This window comes from Pan paniscus, chromosome 15 (genome assembly GCF_029289425.2).
Source record: "Pan paniscus chromosome 15, NHGRI_mPanPan1-v2.0_pri, whole genome shotgun sequence".
Taxonomy (NCBI): Eukaryota; Metazoa; Chordata; class Mammalia; order Primates; family Hominidae; genus Pan; species Pan paniscus.
In genome coordinates, this window is record NC_073264.2 from 22242953 (window position 1) to 22265258 (window position 22306).

A 22306-nucleotide genomic window follows, 5' to 3' on the forward strand; every position below is an offset into this window, starting at 1 on the left:
GCTGATCCGCACTACAATCAGTGACCTGAACTCAGAGTCCGAGTAGGGTAAGAAGGGCTCTGCTGAGGTTGCTCGGGGGACAGCCAGGAGCACTGGAAGGAGGCTGATTGAACTTTTAGATAGCAAACAATGGAGAAGGATCCAAATCATGGAAAACAAAGGTCTGAATTCTGGTCAGCCTCAGTCCCACTGATAGAAGCTTTTCCCTGCCCCTCCCTTCCTTCACCGCCAGTCCTCCTAAGCACAATGCATTAAAGCTGCTTGCATCCTACTCTTCTATCTTGTGTAGGCCTTTATCACCAGGACAGGGTTCCACAGATGAGGAACCCTGTGTCTGATGTGGGCATTTGACATCTTTAGAAGTGCTCTCACACGCTTGCATCTCATTAGACTCTTGCAGGTCTGTAGGGAGCTGTGATTAGGCCTATCTGAGGACACCGATACTCAGAGCTATGAATCAGGCTAGAGGTTCAGTAGGGCCAGGAATACTCCTCATGGCAAATGAGGACAGATAGCTGGTAAAGAGATAACTTTTTCAAACGACCATACATCCTATGCTGTGACCACAGTAGCTCTGTGGGGGACTGTTTTAGTTTTGGTGCCTGATTGATTACAGCAACAGTTCTAAACTGATGTCCTTTTATGATGGCATTGTCAATAAGCTCTAACAAATGAAGATCATTTGTAATAGCAGTAATTAGGGAAGTGGCCTCTGAGAAGGGATGCCGATAGTTAATAATGATCACGTATTTCACCCAGACTTTGGGGAAAGTGTTATAAGGAAGTCAAGGTTGGAAAAACATCATTTTTCAGAGAAGTGCAATTGCAGCCTGGGCTGTGGTTTCCAGAATCAATGCCTTCTGCCTAGGAACCACCTCCCAAGTAGTTACTCATCTTCTACATTCCCTTAAAATGCAACAATCTTTTCCACTTTGCAGACAATACGCTTAAAATGTCATTTTTCTATTGGACACATGATCTCCTGAGAGCTTATTTGGTAAAAGAGAGCTCGATAGTGATTGGCTCCTCAAATTGGGTAGAAGACAGGGTAGACAGGAGATATTTGAAATTCTCAAAAGGTACTTTATCTATATTTTCCAAATTTGTGTTTGGCTCTCACAGGCTAAAGCATATTTTTAGTTCTTAGAAACTGTATTCTTTTTTTTTTTTTTTTTTTTTTGAGACGGAGTTTTGCTTTTGTCACCCAGGCTGGAGTGCAGAGGTGTGATGTCGGCTCACCGCAACTTCCACCTCCCAGGTTCAAGCGATTCTCCTGCCTCAGCCTCTCGAGTAGCTGGGTCTACAGCCACCATGTCCAGCTACTTTTTGTATTTTAGTAGAGATGGGGTTTCACCATGTTGGCCACGGTGTTTCTCGAACTCCTGACCTCAGGTGATACACCCACCTTGGCCTCCCAAACTGCTGGGATTACGGGTATAAGCCACTGTGCCCAGCCCAGAAACTGTTTTCTTTAATGAGAATCATCATCTTCTAATATGGAACCAAATAGCAATATAGTGCCCGAGTACCTGCTTGGCAGGGAAAGGAATTTTAAGGGGGAGCTCAGCTCTCTGAGTATAGTCTGGATAATGCTTTTCTTTCTCTTCCCTGTAGACACGCAGGTGGACCTGGTGACTGAGATGACATCCTCTCTAAAGATTTGGGGCATACTCTCGGCCCTGCTTTGCATCCTTTGCAGGCTGTGTGTATACAGTAACAACATTTACTGGAGAGAATTCATAAAACTTCATTACTTAAGTCCAAGTCGAGAATTCAAAGAGTACAAATGTGATGTCCTCATGAGAGAAAAAGAGGCTCTGAAAGGCAAGAGCTTTCATATGTTCATCTATAGCTTATGGTTCAAAATTCAGCGTGCATGCATCAATGAGAAGGGGAGCGACCGATATAGAAATGCATATGTATGGGCCCCAGGTGCCCTCAAAGTACTCGAGTGTCACTGGGAGAAGTACAACAATAGGTACACAGAGAGCAGAAGCTTCAGCTACATTGAATTCCATTGTGGCATAGATGGATATGTTGATAACATAGAAGACCTGAGGATTATAGAACCTATCAGCAACTAGAAAGTCTATGCACATCCTCAGATATTGGTAGAGTATTCAGTGCTTCCAAAGTGGTGGGCCCTGCCTCCATCAATAGCCCCTGCCACTCCCCGCTTACATTTATGTGTCAGTGTTTTCCAACTACTTAGAGTTTATGTACCTCGTGATTTCTTGATACCAAATCTTTGTGTGGTTTCTGTATCTGTAATACAATTTTGTCCTAATTTGCCTAATTTACACCCACATTTTTTCCAAGATTCAGCTCATATGGCATCTGTCCTCGACTAACCTAAGACTTTCCTGATATTGACTCTCTTTATACCTACCCAAGCTGAACGACCCTCCTTTTCTTAAATAAAATATATTATTCTAACGTATGTGATGCTTATATATGTTATGTGTGCAGAGTATGTATCGTGTGATTGGTATGGGTATCGGTGATCTAGGCTATTTTTGCCTATGGCTGTGCAAGGGGTTTAATGTGCACTTTATGTGTCTGTGTCTAATGTATGTGATATGTTTATGTATATCATGTGGATATAAATGATTGTGTGCTAAACTGGAGACAAGTAGTGATGTAAGCACTCATCGTGGTAGCAATTTGAAATAATCAAAAGGGTCAAAATCCAGTTTTAAAGAGTGGGCTGGGCACTGTGACTCATGCCCATAATTTCAGCACTTTGGGAGGCTGAAACAGGTGGGTCACCTGAGGTCAGGAGTTTGAGACCAGCCTGGCCAACATGGTAAGGCCCTGTCTCTACTAAAAGTACAAAAATTTGCCAGGCTTGGTGGCACATACCTGTAGTTCTAGCTATGGGAGGCTGAGGCAGGAGAATCTCCTGAACCTGGGAGGCAGAAGTTGCAGTGAGCCGAGATCACGCCACTGCACTCCAGCCTGGACGACAGAGCAAGACTCCGTCTCCATCTCAAAAAAAAAAAAAAAGAGTTTACTAAAGTGAAAGGCTGGGAATGGACATTCTGTGGCACACAGATTCCAGAGAAATGGGGTCAGTACTCCAAAGTTAAAAGTTAAGTTCTTTTTTATGTAGGAAAAAGAGAAAGAAGTGAGAAAGGATTACATTTTCTATACCAGACTGGTTCAAGAGTTACAACAAATTAATTGGTTACACTTTTGTCCCCCCACCACATGACTTGTTCTATTTATAGTTGTTTTTCAATTCTCTCCAACTCTAAAGAGTGTATTTAACTTTCTATCTTCAGACAGTGTGAAAGCCCAGAGGCCGAGATGGTTGGATCGCTTGAGCTCAGGAGTTTGAGACCAGCCTGGGCAACATGGCGAAACCCTGTCTCTACAAAAGAGAAACAAAAATTAGCCAGGCATGGTGGCATGTGCCTATAGTCCCAGCTACTGAGGAGGCTGAGGTGGGAGGATGGCTTGAGCCCAGAAGGCAGAGGTTGCAGTGAGCCGAGATTGTGCCACTGCACTCCAGCCTGGGTGACAAAGCCAGACCCTGTCGTGAAAACAAACAAACAAAAACAAAACAACAACAACAAAACAAAAAGACAATGTGAAAGCGATGAAGTCTTTGCATGAGAAAGGGAAGAGGGGAGTTAATCCATAATGAACATCAGCAGTTGAGAGGGGATGAGTCTTCCCTGGACCCCTTCACAAATGCAGGTAAGAAACAGGCTTAATCTCTAATCAGAGAAGGCAAGATACACTTGCCTTAGTTACAGCTGCCTGGTACATGACTCAAGCACCATAATCACTTTCCTTTAAGGTTCCAAATAATTTAGAGTTCCAACAACTTAGATTTGAAATTGTAGATTTTAACAGTGTGACACGCTTAGTTCCCACTCAGATTTCTGGGTATAGGCAGAGCTGACTGGGTATAAAACACGTGGCATGGTTTCTGGCTTATAATAGGTACTCAGTGAAAATTGTTTCCTTTCCCATTCACCCACCGGTTTTGTACTTTAATTTTGATTATGATAAACAATCATTATAAGAACCCATCAATTATCTGCTGTCCCTGACTCTAGGGATGGGAATTTCTCATACAAAAATAGAGTAGGCTGTCATCTGTATAAAAGCTATACACATCCAGGATGAAAAAGAACACCTCCTCCATCAACCACACACTTACAGATGTCTCTATTAGACTTAATTCCTTAAGAATGTTTCTAAGAAGGTCAATGCACGTTAAACAGGCTAAGGCATTACATTTCCTAAGGATGACACATCAAGTAGAAGACATTAGCACAAATGATTTTATCTGATAATAAACATGTTTGCTTCATAGAAACATAGGGCTCTGGCCTTGAAACAATCAGGGAAAAGACCAAAGTATTAACATTATTCATGAGGTGACTGCACACTTTCCTAGAACTCTGACCTCAATGAGTAGTCAGTGTATCTAGATTGGTCATCATATACCAAAGGCAGTTCCTCAACTTTGCAATTTTTGAGTGCACCTGGGGAGGAGCAGACACCTGGGGATGACAATCTCCACCAACCAAACTCAGAAGAGACTAGTATTAAACCAGTAGCTCTTCATCAATGATCAATTTACATATGGGGAAAAAATACTGTTTTTCTCATTTGATAAATGCTCTTCAAAATATAGTGTAGGAGAGGGAAAAAATTTTTCCTTCTACCCTTTTAGGATCTTAGCTGGGGCCCCATAAGAAAAGCCAGATTAAGAAGAGAAAAACAAACAGAAATGTGGTAACATGTGTATCTCATGTATACATGAGAGAAAGAGAGTAACTCAAAGCGGTGGCTAGAACTTGGGCTTAAATGACATCTTCAGCTAAAGCTAAGGAAAATGCCCGTGGGGAGCAAGTCACGGGGAGATGACCAGGAAAAGTATAGTAAATGAGGGAAAGGTTTGTCATGTAGATTTGAGTCGAGTACCTTCTCCACTGAGAAGGGTCTCTTGTGATTTAGAGTCACCTTTCTCCTTCTGGCACAGAGAAGGAGACATCTATAAGAATGGAGGTTTCCCTTATGAATGCACATTTACCTTGCAGAAGGGTAACGTGTACTCTATTTTCAGAGCTTTCCTGTGTATCCTGTTTCTCAAAATAAGCAGTTCAAAATAATCTTTGCGCTACAGAGCATACTTTGTGGTGGCATATTCTGGTCTCCTAAAATAGGTTCTCACAAGTACCTCATGTAAGTAACTCTTTAAAAGTTGCTTTTACTAAAAGGTTAGCAGATAGTGGTTCAAAACAGTACAAGAGGAAAGTGCATTTAAGGGCAATTAATATATTAGCTTTGTATATCAGCTGAATGTGTTATACAAAGTGATATACATTTAAAGGCAATTCGCATATTGGCTTTGTGTTGTTTCTCTGCCTTTCCCAGTATTTTATTTATTTATTTATTTATTTATTTATTTATTTAGAGATGGAGTCTCCCTCTGTTGCTTAGGCTGGAGTGCAGTAGTGTGATCTCGGCTCACTGCAACCTCCGCCTCCCAGATTCGAGGGATTCTCCTGCCTCAGCCTCCTGAGTAGCTGGAATTACAGGTGTCTGCCACTATGCCTGGCTAATTTTTGTATTTTTAGTAGAGATGGAGTTTCACCATATTGGTCAAGCTGGTCTTGAACTCCTGATCTCAAGTGATCCACCCGTCTCAGCCTCCCAATGTGCTGGGATTACAGGTGAGAGCCATCATGCCCAGCCAAGAATTTTGTAAGGTGTTTCAGATCTTGAATTTCAGTGTTGCAGCTGATGCCAACCAGTCTAAAGACCCCCACCAAGGAATTGGCTCAGCAAAAGATTACAGTTTCTTCATCCCCCTGTCCCCATGACTGCATCCCTCACTTCTTGATGAATCAAAAATCCCCACACTTCAGCCGGGTCCAAACCCCTTACAAACCCTACCCTTAAACCTCTGAGGGAGGCAAATTTGAGTTTTCTTCCCATCCCCTTGTTTGACTGCCTAGGAATATTACACTATTTCTCTGCCTCTATCGCCATTATTTGGTATGTTGACTTGCTGGGCACCAGGCAATGAATCTATTGTGGTTACAATTTAGTGGAGAGTGTCAGAGATGATAAATTCCTCTTCAAAAGGTTTTAATTCTCTGTTCTTCTGGTTCTTTGTTTCTCTAGTTTCTATAGTTACCCGTGCTGTAAACAACCCTTTCCACACACTGACATGCCCTGAAAAGCCTAGACATGCCTTGTGCCATAAGGGATAGCCTTCCCCTTCCTGCCTAGATAGCTGTGTTCAATTTCAAACATTAGCCAGTGGGGTCAGCTTAGACTGTGCGTTCCAACCCCAGCCAATGGAGAAAGGACACAGCAGTAAGAACCAATTGCATTAGGAATAAAAACCCCTGCCCTACTCCGCTCAGTGTGCTCTTGCAATCATAACTGGCATAAGCTGCATCCTTCTGTAGAAGTAAATTTGCCTTGCTGAGAAAATTTCCATTTGCAATTCCTTTTGCAGTGCCAAATCTTGTTTCTAATTTCTAACAAGAGCTAGCCTGGAGGCTCCTCATGGGCATTTGTCTCTGGTTTAATGCCTTCTTGCCACTGCGGTGAACCTGGAGATCCACCGAAGTCTCTGGAATCTTTCTTGCCAGCATGGCACTGCCAACCTTCAGCTCAGGCTTGCTTGCAGGGGAGGAATGGTTTCTGGAAATGGAAGACATCTTTGCTGTGTGTTCCCAAGCACAAGCAACATCCCCATTTCCTTCTCCTGATCTGCTGGACTTCTTAGAGGTTTTGTCACCTCTTTGGAGGTCCCATTGACCCTCCTCCACATATACAAAGGGCCCTCCCTGCTCAAGGGCATCTTTCCCACTTGGAAGGAGCCCACAGGGCACTGTCCAGGGGAACTACTCCTGGGCCTCTTGGTCTCAGTTCTGAAATCTGATTTCTGACTTGTGAGGTCTCATTATTGTTCTTGTTTGTCCCATTTACCTGTGTGTCAGGGGGCATTCTAAAGGAATCACTAGCTGAAGCTCAGTAGGCCTGACTCAGGGAACCCATCCTCTCTGCCTCGCAGTTGCTTTTGGTGAGTGCCAACGGACCAACCAGCAGCAGCTTGGTGGCCTAGTTCAGGGTGGCCTTCTGCTCCCTCTTCATCACGAGTGACCATTCACTGCATTGCTGGCTAGAGGTCATCCCTCCCCACATGGAGTGGATCAAAGGCACTCAGATATTGAGTGGAGCAACTGGTGTTTGTGTCTTTTTTGTATGTTAATTGTAATTTTACCTTGGTTAATATGAAAAATGCTAATTTTGTTCTCCCAGGCAGGCTGTTAGGCTGCATTTCACAAAATTGGGCATCCATTGCCTAAGAACCCATTAAAAGAAAAAAACATTTACTTTTGTAATACAACCTGGCCCCTTCACCCATCAGAATGTGGGGGAAAAGTGGCCAAAAATGGGTTCCTTAGTTATAATGTCATCTGGCATCTAGACCTCTTTTGTAACAAGGAAGAAAAGTGGAAAGAAATCCCTTATGGACAGTGTTTTGCATTGCTTTGGCAATATAAGCTGATACAGAAAAATGTAAAGTTATGGTACAGGAGACTGTTACTAAGCCTGTACTGTTGGAGTCATAGGAAAGGGAAGATGATACTTTGCTAGATCAGTTAAATGAGCTGTCGGTGCTCCCTCCTTCACCTGGTGAAGGAGCTATGGCCAGGCCACTGGCACCGGAGTCATAGTCCCCACCAGGGACCAAGAGGCCATGAATGATGAGATGCAGGAATGATTTCCCCTTCTCACACCTGTCAGAGGTTCCAATTTGGCCGGGGAGCCACTTCAGCTCCAGCAGGACAATTTTCCCTTCAACAATTTCCTAGAGGAGGCATTGACGAGGACACAGGGCAACCCATGGGGCTCATTTGGGTACAATCTCTATTCTCTATTTCTGATCTGTTAAATTTGAAAAATAGTATTGTCGGCTGGGCACGGTGGCTCACGCCTTAATTCTAGCACTTTGGGAGGCCAAGGAGGGCGAATTTCCTGAGCTCAGGAATTTGAGACCAGCCTGGGCAACATGGTGAAACCCCATCTCTACTAAAATACAAAAAAAAAAAAAAAAATTAGTCAGGCATGGCGGCATGTGCCTGTAGTCCCAGCTACTCGGGAGGCTGAGGCAGGAGAATTACTTGAACCCGGGAGGCAGAGGTTGCAGTGAGCCAAGATGGTGCCACTGCCCTCCAGCCTGGCAACAGAGCGAGACTCCATCACAAAAAAAAAAAAGAAAAAGAAAAAGAAAAAAAAGAAAAATAGTATTGTCACCTGTTGAGATGGTCCAAAACCAATGGAAAATTTGTTCTTTTCTATATTTGTTTTCTTCTATATCCTATATCCCACAATCCTACCTGAGCCAATGTTCAAACTTTGTTAAACACACTTTTACTCTCTGAGGAGTGACAAATGGTCTTAAAAAAGCCAGAGACAAGTGTTTGCATGCTGACTCCCCCAGTAACCGGGTAAGGTCATCTTAGGTTGCAGTGCCCACAGCTGCCCCAGGTAAAATGTTAACACTGGGCAGAGGCCCAAGCTCAAGCATTATTGTGATCACATTCTGGCTGGACTCTGTAAAGGAGTGCCAAAGCACAGGAGCCTTAACAAAGTTCAGGGAGTAAGGCATAAGCCCAGTGAAAGTCCCTCAAGTTTTCTGGAATATATTTTTGAAGCGTTCAGGGAATAAAAAGAAAAAAAGTTTATTTTTTCCCTATTTAGTCTTAATATATAGCCTTGAAACATACTTTAAGATTGTTTCCCTCCCTTTCCCACCATACACTCCCTTATACTATACACATTTATCTAATTGTAAGCTGGTATCTAATTATGTGCTTACTTAGAAGTTCCAGGGGCTAATTTTCAGGCAGAACTAGGCATGGAAACCCAGTTGCAAAATTCCAGATGCTACTTTAAGGCAGCTAGTCAACAACCTGGCCATTGTTAAGATGATGCCAGCCCATGCTCCAGGTGGACCACGACTCAATATAGCCACCAGAACAAGACACATAGACCTTGTACCCAGCACCACTCCCTGCATGCCACCCATTACAAGTTCCTTTTAGGGTCCCTCTCTCCAGTCTAAAATTTGAAATGGTTCCTTTAAGGCATGAGCTTTGGCCATTCCCCAACTGCCAGCTATGGAATAAGGTTATTTTCACTGCATCTCATCCTTCTTATTGGCTTTGCAAACAGCAAGCAGCCGAGCCTGAATTTGGTTACAAATTTGGTGGCCCATACGGGAAGCACTGTGTGTTTTGAGTGGTCTGAGCCGGTTGATCTGATTTCCAACAAGTGAGGCAATTGGCTGCAGAAATGTGCCAGGGCTTAACCGTTCATGCTATGAGATGGGACAAGAAACACTAACGAATACCAGCTGCTCATGGCTATCTGACTCCATCGCTGGGGCACTAGGAAATTTCCCTGAAGCTGCTGAGATACCTTTGTCTCGAGAAACCTCCCTTCTCTCCCTGTCACAGTGTCTGCTACCTACTATCCTTCTCTGGTACAAGGAAAGTGACATCTGAAGAAGTCAATGGACTTCAGAACTAGCTAAGTCAACCAGAGTTCACCTGGATCCCCTCTGCCTCTTCTGTGATGCTACTTGGGATCTGTTCTGTTTGGACCTAGCTGCTTGTGATGCCATTTGGGTGTGTACACCATCCGTGGCACCATGTGAGCTCTGTTCTGTTTGGACTTGGCTCTTCGTGGGGCCATCTGAGGTTGAGAAAAGCGTTCAGGATTTGTATGTAGCCCCTCTCAGTTGGGATCTATCTGGGAGTGCACTGTCTGAATCTGTGACTGTGTGAGTGTGCAGCATCTACATTGGGCCCATACCTATCTCTCTCTTTCTCTCTCTTTTTTTTCCCCAGAGTCTCACTCTGCTGCTCAGGCTGGAGTGCAGTGGTGTGATCTCGGCTCACTGCAACATCTGCCTCCCAGGTTCAAGCAATTCTTCTGCCTAAGCCTCCCAAGTAGCTGGGACTATAGGTGAGTGCCACCACATCCGGCTAATTTCTGTATTTTTAGTAGAGATGGGGTTTCACTATGTTGGCCAGGCTGGTCTCAAACTCCTGAACTCAGGTGGTCTGCCCACCTCTGCCTCCCAAAGTGCTGGGATTATAGATGTGAGCCCCCAGGCCCAGCCTTCTTTCTCTTTCTTTCTTTTCTCTGCAAGGTGACCTGCATAAGTCCCCGGTCAATCCAGGGACCTAGCCCTGGAGGGGGACAATCTCTACCACTTTGACTAAGTCATCTTTCTAGGACCCCAAAGTATATCTTACAGCTGTGCCAGACCTTGTGGGGGAAAAGAAGTGGGTGGACTCTTCTGCAGGTTATCTAAGTGGGCCTGTCACCCTGCTTACAGTGCTCAATGCTGTCTGTGTGAAAACAAGGCTGAAAACACCTGGGGTAAGTCGTTAAGTAATCCCAGCTCCAACCCTTGTTCCCCTTTTTGTCTCTGATTTGCCATCCCCCTTTGTTGCCATTCAGTCATCCTTTATCAGAGCACTGAGCACAGCAACAGCTGAACGTGGGACAAGGTTGATGTGGTAGCGGATATTATTGCCAGTCTCCCCCTATCTGTCCAAGAAGTTCATTCTCTGATCTCTCTGACTGTTTGTGCTGTGTGGCAGGAATTGCACAATCGTGCCTATTGGAACTGTGAGTGGTTTTACTCACATTGGTTGTGTGAGGTCAGGAAGATCCATCCAACTTCTAGAAGTCTAGTTATGGGAGATGATGAGTACAGGAGCAGAAGAAACAAAGCGGTGACAAGAAGGTGTCACCACTGTTTCAGCAGGGTCAAGTGGTACAGGTACAGGAACCAAGCCAGAACGGGCAACAAGGTCTCAATGCCCTCTAGAAGCCCCTGAGTCGCATTCTCGCTACCTGGAGGGCTTATAGCTAGGAGCTCATGACCAAGAATAAGATGATCTATTATTACAATATTGTTTTTTGTTTGTTTGTTTGTTTCTTGAGACAGAGTCTCACTCTGTTGCCCAGGCTGAAGCGCAGTGGCACAATCTTGGCTCACTGCAACCTCTGTCTCCAGGGTTCAAGAGATTCTCCTGCCTCAGCCTCCTGAGTAGCTGGGATTACAGGCACGAGGCACCATGTCTGGCTAATTTTTTAATCTCTTTTAGTAGAGATGGGGGTTTCACCATGTTGGCCAGGCTGGTCTCAAACTCCTGACCTCAGGTGATCTGCCCACCTTGGCCTCCCAAAGTGCTGGGATTACAGGCGTGAGCCACCTCACCAGGCCTACGATACTGTTTAGACTTCTTACAGATAGGGTGATGAATTTGGCCTCTGAACAGGAGTACCCTGTACTGGACTTTAATTCAGTCAGAATTATTTTGTCAGAGATCTGGGAAATGGGAAGAAATGCCTTATTCCAAGTTCTCATATTATTGCAAAATCAGGATTCAGGATGGGGCAGGGGGCTTCTGCTGGCTGTACAAAGAGATGAGAAGAGGGTCTTTCATAAGCCAGATAGCCAGATGCAGGAGCAAAGGGATAAAGATTTCTTTTAAATGCTTTAAACCCAGCTGCCCCAGCAGCTCCTGCCGCCATGGCTGCTGCACCACCTTCTCCACAGCTACTTGGCTGCCTCACCATCACCACATGATGCTCCAAATTTGGAGGAAGGGGCTACTGCCCCATCTCAATATGATGAGGGAGTTGGAATGGTCTGTCCCTCCAAGACGCAACAGGGCACTCTGTTTGGACAGGGCAATACTGTGACTGGAGCAGGGCAATTCCCACTTAGGCAGATGCCTATGGGTGGTTCACACATAGAAGTGCCATCTGTCAGACATTACTGGACTTACAGCCTATTTTCAACATCCAACTTGCTAAATTGGAAAAGCTCCAAACCACCTTATAGAGAAGACCCCCAGAAAATGACTAATCTCTTTGAATCCATCTTTGCTACCCACCAGCCCCCCTGGGCAGATGTTTGGTCTTTTTTATTATGCTTCTGACCACAGATGAAAGAAGGCTAGTAATAGAGAAGGCAAATGAAGAGGCCCATCACCTCCATGAGACAAACAATATCTCTGATCCTGCAGGGGCAATTCCAGGTACAAACCCTAATTGAGATCCCAATTGAGATGGGGACATGACCCATCTGGAACACTACCAAGCATGCATTCAGGTCAGAATCAGGAGGGGGCGCCAAACCAAAAGAGCTTCAATAAAGTTCAGACAGTCATTCAAAGGCAAATAAGGACCGCTCTGAATTCTTAGAATGCATTTACCAAGCCTTCTGCAGATACACTGATATGAAACCAGAAGACCCTGAGAATTCGAGGTTGGTATATAAGACTTTCATTCAGCAGAGTGCCCCTGCTATAAAGAGAAAGCTAGAAAAGAAAAGAGGCTGCACTGGAATTACCCCTTCTCAGCTAGTTGACATTGCTTTCACAGTGTACAATGGCAAAGAAATACAAGTCAGGCACCATATATGTGGAATGAGCAGAGAAGGCTCCATGCCAGAAAAGTCAGGGTAAGCCTTTGGGCCACAACCAATGCACCTATCATAAGGAAGAGGGCCACTGGAAGGTTAACTGCCCCAAAATGAAGGGAGCCAAGGGCCGCAAAAAAGGAGGAAAGCGCGAAGGAAAGGACCCACCAGCAGATGGTGGAACCAGGACTACAGCTCTGATAGAGAATGAGGAATTTCCTCACAAAAGCCCTGGGTGCAATTGACAGTGGGGAACAAACTAATTGATTTATTGGTCAAAAAGGGAGTGACCTACTCAGTTCCTAACACCCCAGAGGCAAAGAGCACCAAAATGACTGTGCCTGTGACAGGGGTTGCAGGAGGAAGGCAACAAAAGGCTTTCTTACAACCTTCAGAATGCAAACTGGAAAACCTGGAACTAAGGCACAGCCTTTTCTATATGCCAAAATGGCTGATTCTCCTGCTAGAACAAGACATACTAGGCAAATTAAGTGCTCAAGTAACTTTTTCCCCAGAAAAACAGCAACTATACCTGCAGGTCCCACCAGAACAGACACTGCGACTATAGATGCTACTCACTCACCCTGAGATGAAAAAGGAAAAAGCTTTTTCCCCAGAAGTCTGCAAAAGAGTGAATATTGCATTTGGGCAGACGGGGGTCTCAGGAAAAGCAAGAAACATGCAGCCAGTGCACATGGAGATAAAAGAGGGGGCTGGAGTGCCCTGGAAAAAAAAAATCACCCATTAAAAAAGGAAGCCTCAGAAGAGATAAAATCTATCCTACAAAAATTTCTGGAAAATGGACTGACCTGTCGTTATAAGTTCCTATATAACACTCCCATCCTGCCTGTAAGAAAGCCACATTCCAATGAATATCGATTTAAGACCTGAGAGCTATTAATGAAATAGTCCAGGATATTCATCCAATGGTACCTAACCCATATATTTTACTGCTATACCTGGAAACTACAGATGGTTTTCAGTGTTGGATCTAAAGGATGCATTTTTCTGCATCCCAACAATTGTTTACTTTTGAATGGCAGGACCTAAAGACCGAAGTGACCTTCCTTGCTGGCCATAGTGGTTTATGCCTGTAATCCCAGCACTTCGGGAGGCTGAAGCACTAGGATTGCTTGAGCCCAGGAGTTCAAGACCTGTCTGGGCAACATAGTGAGGCCCTGTCTCTACAAATAATTAAAAAACTGGCCTTGGGCCAGGAGCAGTGGGTCATGCCTGTAATCCCAGCACTTTGGGAGGCCAAGGCAGGAAGATCACCTGAGGTTGGGAGTTTGAGACCAGCCTGACCAACATGGGGAAACCCCATCTCTACTAAAAATACAAAATTAGCTGGGCGTGGTGGCGCATGCCTGTAATCCCAGCTACTCAGGAGGCTGAGGCAGGAGAATCACTTGAACCTGGGAGGCGGAGGTTGCAGTGAGCTGAGATCATGCCATTGCACTCCAGCCTGGGCAACAAGAGTGAAACTCTCTCAAAACAACAACAAAAAATTTGCCTGGCATGGTGGAACATGCCTGTAGTCCCAACTACTTGGGAGGTTGAGATGGGAGGGTCATGTGAGCCCAGGAGTTTGAAGCTGCAGTAAGCCATGATCATACCACTACTCCAGCCTGGATGACAGAGCAAGACCTTGTCTCAAAAAACAAGAAGAACGACCAGGCACGATGCCTCACACCTGTAATCCCAGCACTTTGGGAGGCCAAGACAGGTAGATCACTCAAGGTCAAGAGTTCAAGACCAGCCTGGCCAACATGCTGAAACCTGTCTCTACTAAAAATACAAGAAATTAGCTGGGAGTGGTGGCGTGTGCTTGTAATCCCAGCTACTTGGGAGGCTGAGACAGGAGAATCGCTTGAACCCAGGAGGTGGAGGTTGCAGTGAGCTGAGATTGCGCCACTGCACTCCAGCATGAGTGACAGAGTGAGACTCCGTCTCAAAACAAAACTTGACGGAGTCCTGCTATACTATGTAGATGACTTACTTATAGATAGCCTCAAGCAGGAAAAATGTTTGTCTAACACCATCCTAGTTCTAAACCACCTGGCCCAGAGTGGATACAAAGTGTCTGTTTACAAATCTGTAAACAAAAAGTAAACTTATCTCAGATTCAGGTTAAAGAAAGGCAAGAGGAGCCATCAAAGCTCCTGAAAATAGGAGACAACTGCAAGGATTCTTAGGCATGGCTGGCTTCTGTTGGATTTGGAGTCCTAGTTTTGGACTGATGACTAAGACCCTTCATGAAACCCTAAAGGGATTAGACTCTGAGCCCCTGCCTTGGACGGCCAAGTGCCAACACAGATTTAATATCATGAAGGAAAAACTAGTATCAGCCCCAGTGCTGGGATTGCCAGAATCCCAAAGGCCATTCAAACTCTACGTTTATAAGAAACAAAGCACAGGTCAGTCTAGGTGTGCTAATCCAGAAGCTGAAGACACACCACAGCCAATACTCTATTTTTCTAAACAATTGAATCAAATGACTAAAGGGTGGACCCTTGCCTTCAAGCATTGGCAGTCACTTGTGAAACCTACAGAAAGCAGAAAAGTTTACCCTGGGACAGCAGGTCACTGTCTTTGTGCCCCATCAGGTGTTGACTTTGCTAGAACAAAAGGGAGGTTACTGGCTCTCTGTGGGGTGAATGGGGAAATACCAAGCCATCCTCTTGGATGACTGAAATATCACCTTGCAAACCTCCATGGCTCTAAACTCTTCCTCACTGCTCCCAGCTACTGAACCTGATTCCAGGTTAGAGTATGACATTTTAGAAATTGTTCATGCAGTCTATTCCAGCAGGCAGGACCTGTCAGACCAGCCACTGGATGCTCCAGATTGAGAACTGTAACCTAGGGGAGCAGTTTCATGAAAGATGGACAACACAGATCTGGGTATGTCATGGTGACCACCAACAGGGTAATACAAGCCCATGCCCTTATCTCCACACAAAGGGCTGAGTTAATTGCTCTTACCAGAGCTTTAAACTGTCCCAGGGGAAGCAAGAAAACATTTACACTGATTCCAGCTACGCTTTCATGAAAGGACATGCTCATGGAGCCATCTGGGAAGAAAGAGGCCTCTTGACATCAGGAGACAAGGACATTAAGCACCCAGTGGAAATTCTGGCCCTATTAGAAGGAGTTGCCTTGCCTGCCCACACCTCCGTTATGCACTGCCCCGGACACAAGAAAGATAATTTGCAAACAACCGGTCAGGCGCAGGTGGCTCATGCCTGTAATCCCAGTATTTTGGAAGACTGAGGTGGGTGGATCACCTGAGGTCAGGAATTCGAGATGAGCCTGGCTAATATGGTGAAACCCCATCTCTACTAAAAAATACCAAAAAAATTATCCAGGCATGGTGGCGGGTGCCTGTAATCCAGACTACTCAGGAGGCTGAGGCAGGAGAATCACTTGAACCTGGGAGGCAGAGGTTGCAGTGAGCCAAGATCGAACCATTGAACTCCAGCCTGGGCGACAAGAGCAAAACGCCGTCTAAAAAAAAATTTGCAAACAACCAAAGGCCATCAGGCAGCCTGATGTTTTGGGAAGCAAAAATATTGGAGGTCTTAATATCCCATTTGAACTTATCAGACTTCAAACCTCATTACACTGAACAACATAAAAAATGCACCAGGGCCTGGAGTTTGATAAAACAGATTCTAATTCTCTCTGGGAAACAAATGCTTACAGGATGATCTTACTCCCTGAGGCCTTAGTTTACCCAATTTTAAGCATCTGCACGAAGGGACACGCTATGGGAGAGAGGCTCTTGCTGACCTAGTGCATTACAAACAGTGGCTTCTCTTCAAAATAAAACAGACTGCTGGGTCTGTGGGAACTACTCCTTTCCTGCACTGCATGCTTGCCATGGTGCATACAAGCCACCAACCTGAGCAGTTGGAGTCATTTATATACCTGGTATAGGAGTTCATACCCATTCCCTTTCTATGATCATAGCACCTCCCACAGTGGGTTCCCCTCCTACAAGGAAACTCAGAGACACCTTATTTGCCTATTCTATGAATAGATTAACAGTACCCCCACCTTGGGATATGCTGTATGTGATGGCATGGGATGTCTGACCGCAGTACAAATACAAGTAATGGGTCAAGCACACCATAGCCCACCATATGGGATGGTTACATCCTCAACAATGTAGCCAATCTCTCCAGCTAACTGATGGTATGTGGCTAGGATAGCAGAATAATGCCCATCTTCATACTGGGGCCCATCCCTCCACCTGGGGTTGGCTATGGGCCTGCGGCACTCATGGTTGCGTTACTTACCTTATAATGGAACCAGGAGATGCCACTGGGGGCACCCTTACCGGGATATATCCTGTCCCATCTGGATCCTCTCCCTGCCAATTGGGAAAGCATAAAAGCCAGATATTGTCATCAGAAATGGACACCCTTGTGGTTTTACCCCCCAGGAGGCGGCCATAGATGTAAAATTACAAGTAGAGGCCGTAGCTAAGCATATAGCTGCTGCCTTTAATAACACTCACTCTTCCATCACCTTTCTCCCTGAAGAAACCTCACAGATTAGACAGCCTTAAAGAACTGTATGGCCTTAGATATCCTGCCTGCAGCCCAAGGTGGCACATGTGCATTAACTAAGACTGAGTCTTGCGTGTGTGTGTCTGTGTGTGTGTGTGTGTGTGTGTATCAGATTATTCCCACAGTGTAACCCTAGCTATGAAGGCCTTAAATAACTATATTTCCACCATAGATGCCTCATCCCAAGGCCTTGTGATGGCACGCTTTAGTCAACTCCCTAGTGCATGGAAGACTTATACATCGCTTAATTGGCCTTCTACTCAGTGTCTTCTTCAGCTGCTATGGATTTTATTGCTATTGTGCTGTCTGTATGGGGATGCAAGACAGACTTCTCAGCAGCTCTTAGTTCCCCACACCAAAATGCTCCAGCAAGTTCCCACTGTCAATCTGGGAATTCAAGAATATTTCCAACTCCAGGTAAGTAGATTCCATCCCATTACCTCCTAATTATGCCTCTTTTCAGCAGGAAGTAGCCAGATCGCCTGCATTGACCACTTCACATAGAAATGGATGGGATTTGACAGTAGGGAGCTGTAACCAAGTAACTGGACTTCAAAAATGCATTTTAGGCCAGGCACGGTGCTCAGGCCTGTAATCCTTGCACTCTGGGAGGCCTACGCAGGTGGATCACCTGAGGTCAAGAGTTCAAGGCCTGCTTGACCAACATGTGAAACCTCATCTCTACTAAAAATACAAAAATTAGCCGGGCATGGTGGCAGGGCACCTGTAATCCCAGCTACTTGGGAGGCTGAGGCAGGAGAATCACTTGCATCCAGGAGGTGGAGGTTGTAGTGAGCCAAGATCGTGCCACTGCACTCTAACCTGGGCAACAGAGCAAAAACTCGCCTCAAAAAAAAAAAAAAGAAAAAGAAAAGAAAGAAAGAAAGAAAGAAAATGCATTTTAAAACTTTTTTCTTTTTTTCTCTCTTTTTTTTAGTCTCAAGATATAACCTTGAAGCAAACTGCAGAAATTTTTTCCCCTCCTCAGTCTTAATATATAGCTTTGAAACATACCAAGAGTCTTTGTTCCCCCGCCATTTCCCACTGTACACTCCCTTACGTCACATACATTTATCTGACTGTAGGCTTGTATCTAAATATGTGCTTACTTAGAAGTTCTAGGGACTAATTTTGAGACAGATTACAGGCATGGAAACCCAGCTGCAAAATTCCAGAGATTACCTCAAAGCAGTTAGTCAACAACCCGGCCATTGTGGGGATGATGCCAGCCCATGCTCCAGGTGGACCATGACTCAAGATAACCACCAGAACGAGACGCATGGACCTGTACCCAGCACCACTCCTTGCATGCCACCCACTGCAAGTTCCCTTTGTAAGCCCCTCTCCCCAGGCTAAAGTTTGAAATGGTTCCTTTAAGGCACAAGCCATGGCCACTTCCCCAGTGCTAGCTCTGCAATAAAGCTTCTTTCTTTTCACTGCATCTTGTCCTTGTTATTGGTTTTGCAAGCAGCCAAGCCTGCATTTGGTTACATTTTATTGTTTTAAAACTACTTTCAAATGCATTACTTCTAAAAATTCTCAAAATTACTCACTGATGTACTAGAATACATCATCAGATATGATGTCTTGAAAAGCTATAGAGCTCTTTCTTAGCTTGCTTCTTCAAACATTGGCTCAGGTAGCTTCTCTTTCCCACCTCTCTCTACATTCCTTGAGTCACTACTCGAATTTAAGTCTTCAATAGATAATGCACACTTGCTGGAAAGAGCTCTGGATGTGTGGGCACATGACAAACGACTGATTTTCCCTCAGAATCGCCTCTCAAGTCATCCAAATCCAGATGCCCAGAATTGTTTCCTTCATCTCTTCCCTATCATCAAAAGACCTAGAGAGTAGGAGGATGCATAGAACCTGCTCTGAGGCAATAAGACAGAGCAGGGATCTATCTTAGAGGCGAGCAGGGCACCCTCCCCAACCCAGCATGGAAATAAACGAAAATCTTCAATTTCTTTGCTAGCCTTGAAAAGAAAAAAGAGGAACTAGATAAGCAAGAAGGTAATGCTAGCTTAAAACAATAGCCAGGGAAGTTAGAATCAGGGGATGTTTGGTTCCCTACAGAAACTAAAAATAGCATCTTAACATACATCCCTGAGTTCTTCAGAAACTCAGACCCCCAACAAACAGATCTGCTGGCACATAGACCTCAGATAAGGGGGAAACTGAGGACTAAACTCTCACCACCGTTCATCTAAATTATTTCTAGTGGCCTGGAGAAAGTCACAACCATGATCCAAAGCTAACATTCTGTTCTGCTGGCCCCCATTCTTAAACAAACTTTCATCTCCTTAACCAATTGCAAATCAGATGATCTTTGAATCTACCTATGACCTGTGAGCCCCTGCTTCAATACCTCGCCTTATTCAGCCAAACTAATGTGTAATCTCCACATTTTAGTTTACTATTTTGCCTGTAACTTTTGCTTTCCTGAAATTTATTCCCGCCTTTATTTAATTATTTATTTATTTTTTTGAGACGGAGTTTCACTTTGTCGCCCAGGCTGGAGTGCAGTGGCACTATCTCGGCTCACTGGAAGCTCCACCCCCCAGGTTCACGCCATTCTCCTGCCTCAGCCTCCCCAGTAGCTGGGACTGCAGGCGCCCGCCACCACGCCTGGCTAATTTTTTTGTATTTTTAGTAGAGACGGGGTTTCACCGTATTAGCCGGGATGGTCTCGATCTCCTGACCTCGTGATCTGCCTGCCTCGGCCTCCCAAAGTGCTGGGATTACAGGCGTCAGCCACCGAACCCGGCCTTTTCCCGCCTTTAAAAACCCTTACCTGAAGTCATCAGAGAGGTCAGGTCTTCAGTGTGAGCCACAAGGTTCTCCTTGCTTGCTGCTTTGAAAATAAACTCCCTCCTTTCTCCTGCCGCAGACCTTGGTGTGAATATTTGATCTTACTGTGCTGGACGATCAGACCCCAGTTCAGTTCCATAAGAACAATCTCTCCCGTGCCCCACAGAGTCTATCAGCACATGATTCCCTATTATTCAATGATTGCTTGACAGGAGTTGAAGTATGAAGAAAAGTTCTGGATATAAACGGAATATTCTGACATTCTAATAGCTAGGTGGTCCAGTGACAAACTCAACCAAGGTGGCTCAGGTAGGAGTGGCCTTGCAGATGTTGATAGAAAATACATTCAAGACCAGGTACAATGGCTCACGTCTGTAATCCCAGCACTTTGTGAGGCCGAAACGGGCGGATCACTTAAGGTCAGGAGTTCGAGACCAGCCTGGCCAACATGATGAAACCTCGCCTCTACCAAAAATACAAAAAACTACCAGGGTGTGGGGGTGCCCGCCTGTAGTCCCAGCTGCTTGGGAGGCTGAGGCAGGAGATTCACTTGAGCCTGGGAAATGGAGGTTGCAGTGAGCCAAGATTGCTCCACTGCACTCCAGCCTGGGTGACAGAGGGAGATTCTGTCTCCAAAATAAATAAATAAATAGAAAAAGAAAATACATTCAATTATCTTACATTATCCATAAGTGAGACCTTTGGTTACTGTTACTGGAACAATATCCGTTGCATATACCAATTTAGGGGGAGTTGGTATGAAACGTGGTGGAAATTCTAGATGTGATATGGAAAGGTCACCCATGGGATGCTCACACAAACTCAGTTTAAGGGCTGGTGGTCTTGACCAGCGTGAGCTGAGTTTAGGGCTGAGTCTTGAGTTCCTGAAAAACAACTAGGTCAACACCTTGTGACGCATACTTCAGAGTCAGATGTGATATGTAGGAACATTGTGGAAACTATGGCTAGGCTACCTGACATTTTACTAAGGCAGTAAGCACTACAGCGTCAGCAAAGGTTATTGTTAATGAGGACTAAACTCTGATTTTTTTAATCTTGCCCAAATTCCTATCTAAGGGGTCTGGGGAGTCATGCCCTACAAATCATCAATTCTCATCAGATGAGTTTTATTTAACCCTGTATATCATGTTTTACTTTCCAACCTGACTCTGGCATAACATTACCAGACAAAAAAGAAAAAGTATTTTGCCCCAAAACATGTTTCTTTGCCACATTTTGAAATTGCCCTGCAAAGCTGTTCTTTGTGGGGGAAAATTTGCATCTGTAAAGAATCTCTATTAACATAGCTAAATATTTTTCTTCCAGACCTTCCAATCCTAAAGATATTAATTAAGATCTGAAAGGGAAACATTTGTCATCTATTGTCTCTAAGGGCAGCCACTATAAGACTTCAAAAGAATTGGTCTCTACCATCTTTATTTTAACCTGAATATTCCCTTTCTATCAATCTCAGGTCTTTAGACAAAACTAGTTGTCAACCAGAAAATGTTTAAATTCACCTATAGCCTGGAGGCCCCCCACTCCCCATCAGCTTTGAGTTGTCCCGCCTTGCTGGACCAAACCAATGTATTTCTTAAATGTATTTGATTGATGTTTCATGCCTCTCTAAAATGTATAAAACCAGCTGTGCTCCAACCACCTTGGGCACATGTCCTCAGGACCTCCTGAGAGCTGTGTCATAGGCCATGGTCACTCATATTTGGCTCAGAATAAATCTCTTCAAATATTTTACAGAGTTTGACTCTTTTCTTTTCTTTTGAAATGGTGTTTTGCTCCTGTTGCCCAGGCTGGAGTGCAATGGCATGATCTCGGCTCACTGCAACCTCTGCCTCCCAGGTTCAAGCAATTCACCTGCCTCGGCCTCCCAAGTAGCTGGGATTACAGGTGCCCCCCACCACGCCCAGCTAATTTTTGTATTTTTAGTAGAGATGGGGTTTCACCACCTCGGCCAGGTAGGTCTTGAACTCCTGACCTCCGGTGATCCTCCCGCCTTGGCCTCCCAAAGTGCTGGGATTACAGGCGTGAGCCACCACACCCAGCTGACTCTTTTCATCGACAATAACAAACTGCCTAGTAAAACTTCAGATACTGGCTACCTAATCGTATCTATCTGGCCACCAGTTTCACTAGATACTCTTTCACCTCTCAATGAAAGTCCCACAGTTCACAATGTTATAAGTGGCTTTCTTCAGAGAAGTTTCTATGTAACATAGCATAACCCTCCAGGGACTTCCCAGCACTTTGTCAGAAATTGAGTGCAGAAGCCAGGTCTCTTGTTGTCTACTGATAGCACCAGATAACCCCTTTCTGGGGTCACCTCACTCTAGGGTCTTGCACTTCTTCTGTGCCCTGGAGTCAGCCTTTGATGTTTGTAGCCTTTGCTTGAGGCCACTGTCTGAATAAACTCAAG

At 44.9% G+C, this 22306-nt stretch overlaps 1 protein-coding gene across 1 annotated transcript; it reads left to right on the forward strand.

Moving 5' to 3' along the window:
* The first annotated feature begins 398 nt into the window (after positions 1-398).
* Positions 399-2483, forward strand: EDDM3A (epididymal protein 3A). Its single transcript, XM_034937239.3, has one exon. The coding sequence runs from the start codon at positions 1497-1499 to the stop codon at positions 2082-2084; it is 588 nt and encodes a 195-aa protein (XP_034793130.2). The 5' UTR covers positions 399-1496; the 3' UTR covers positions 2085-2483.
* Positions 2484-22306: the final 19823 nt, after the last annotated feature.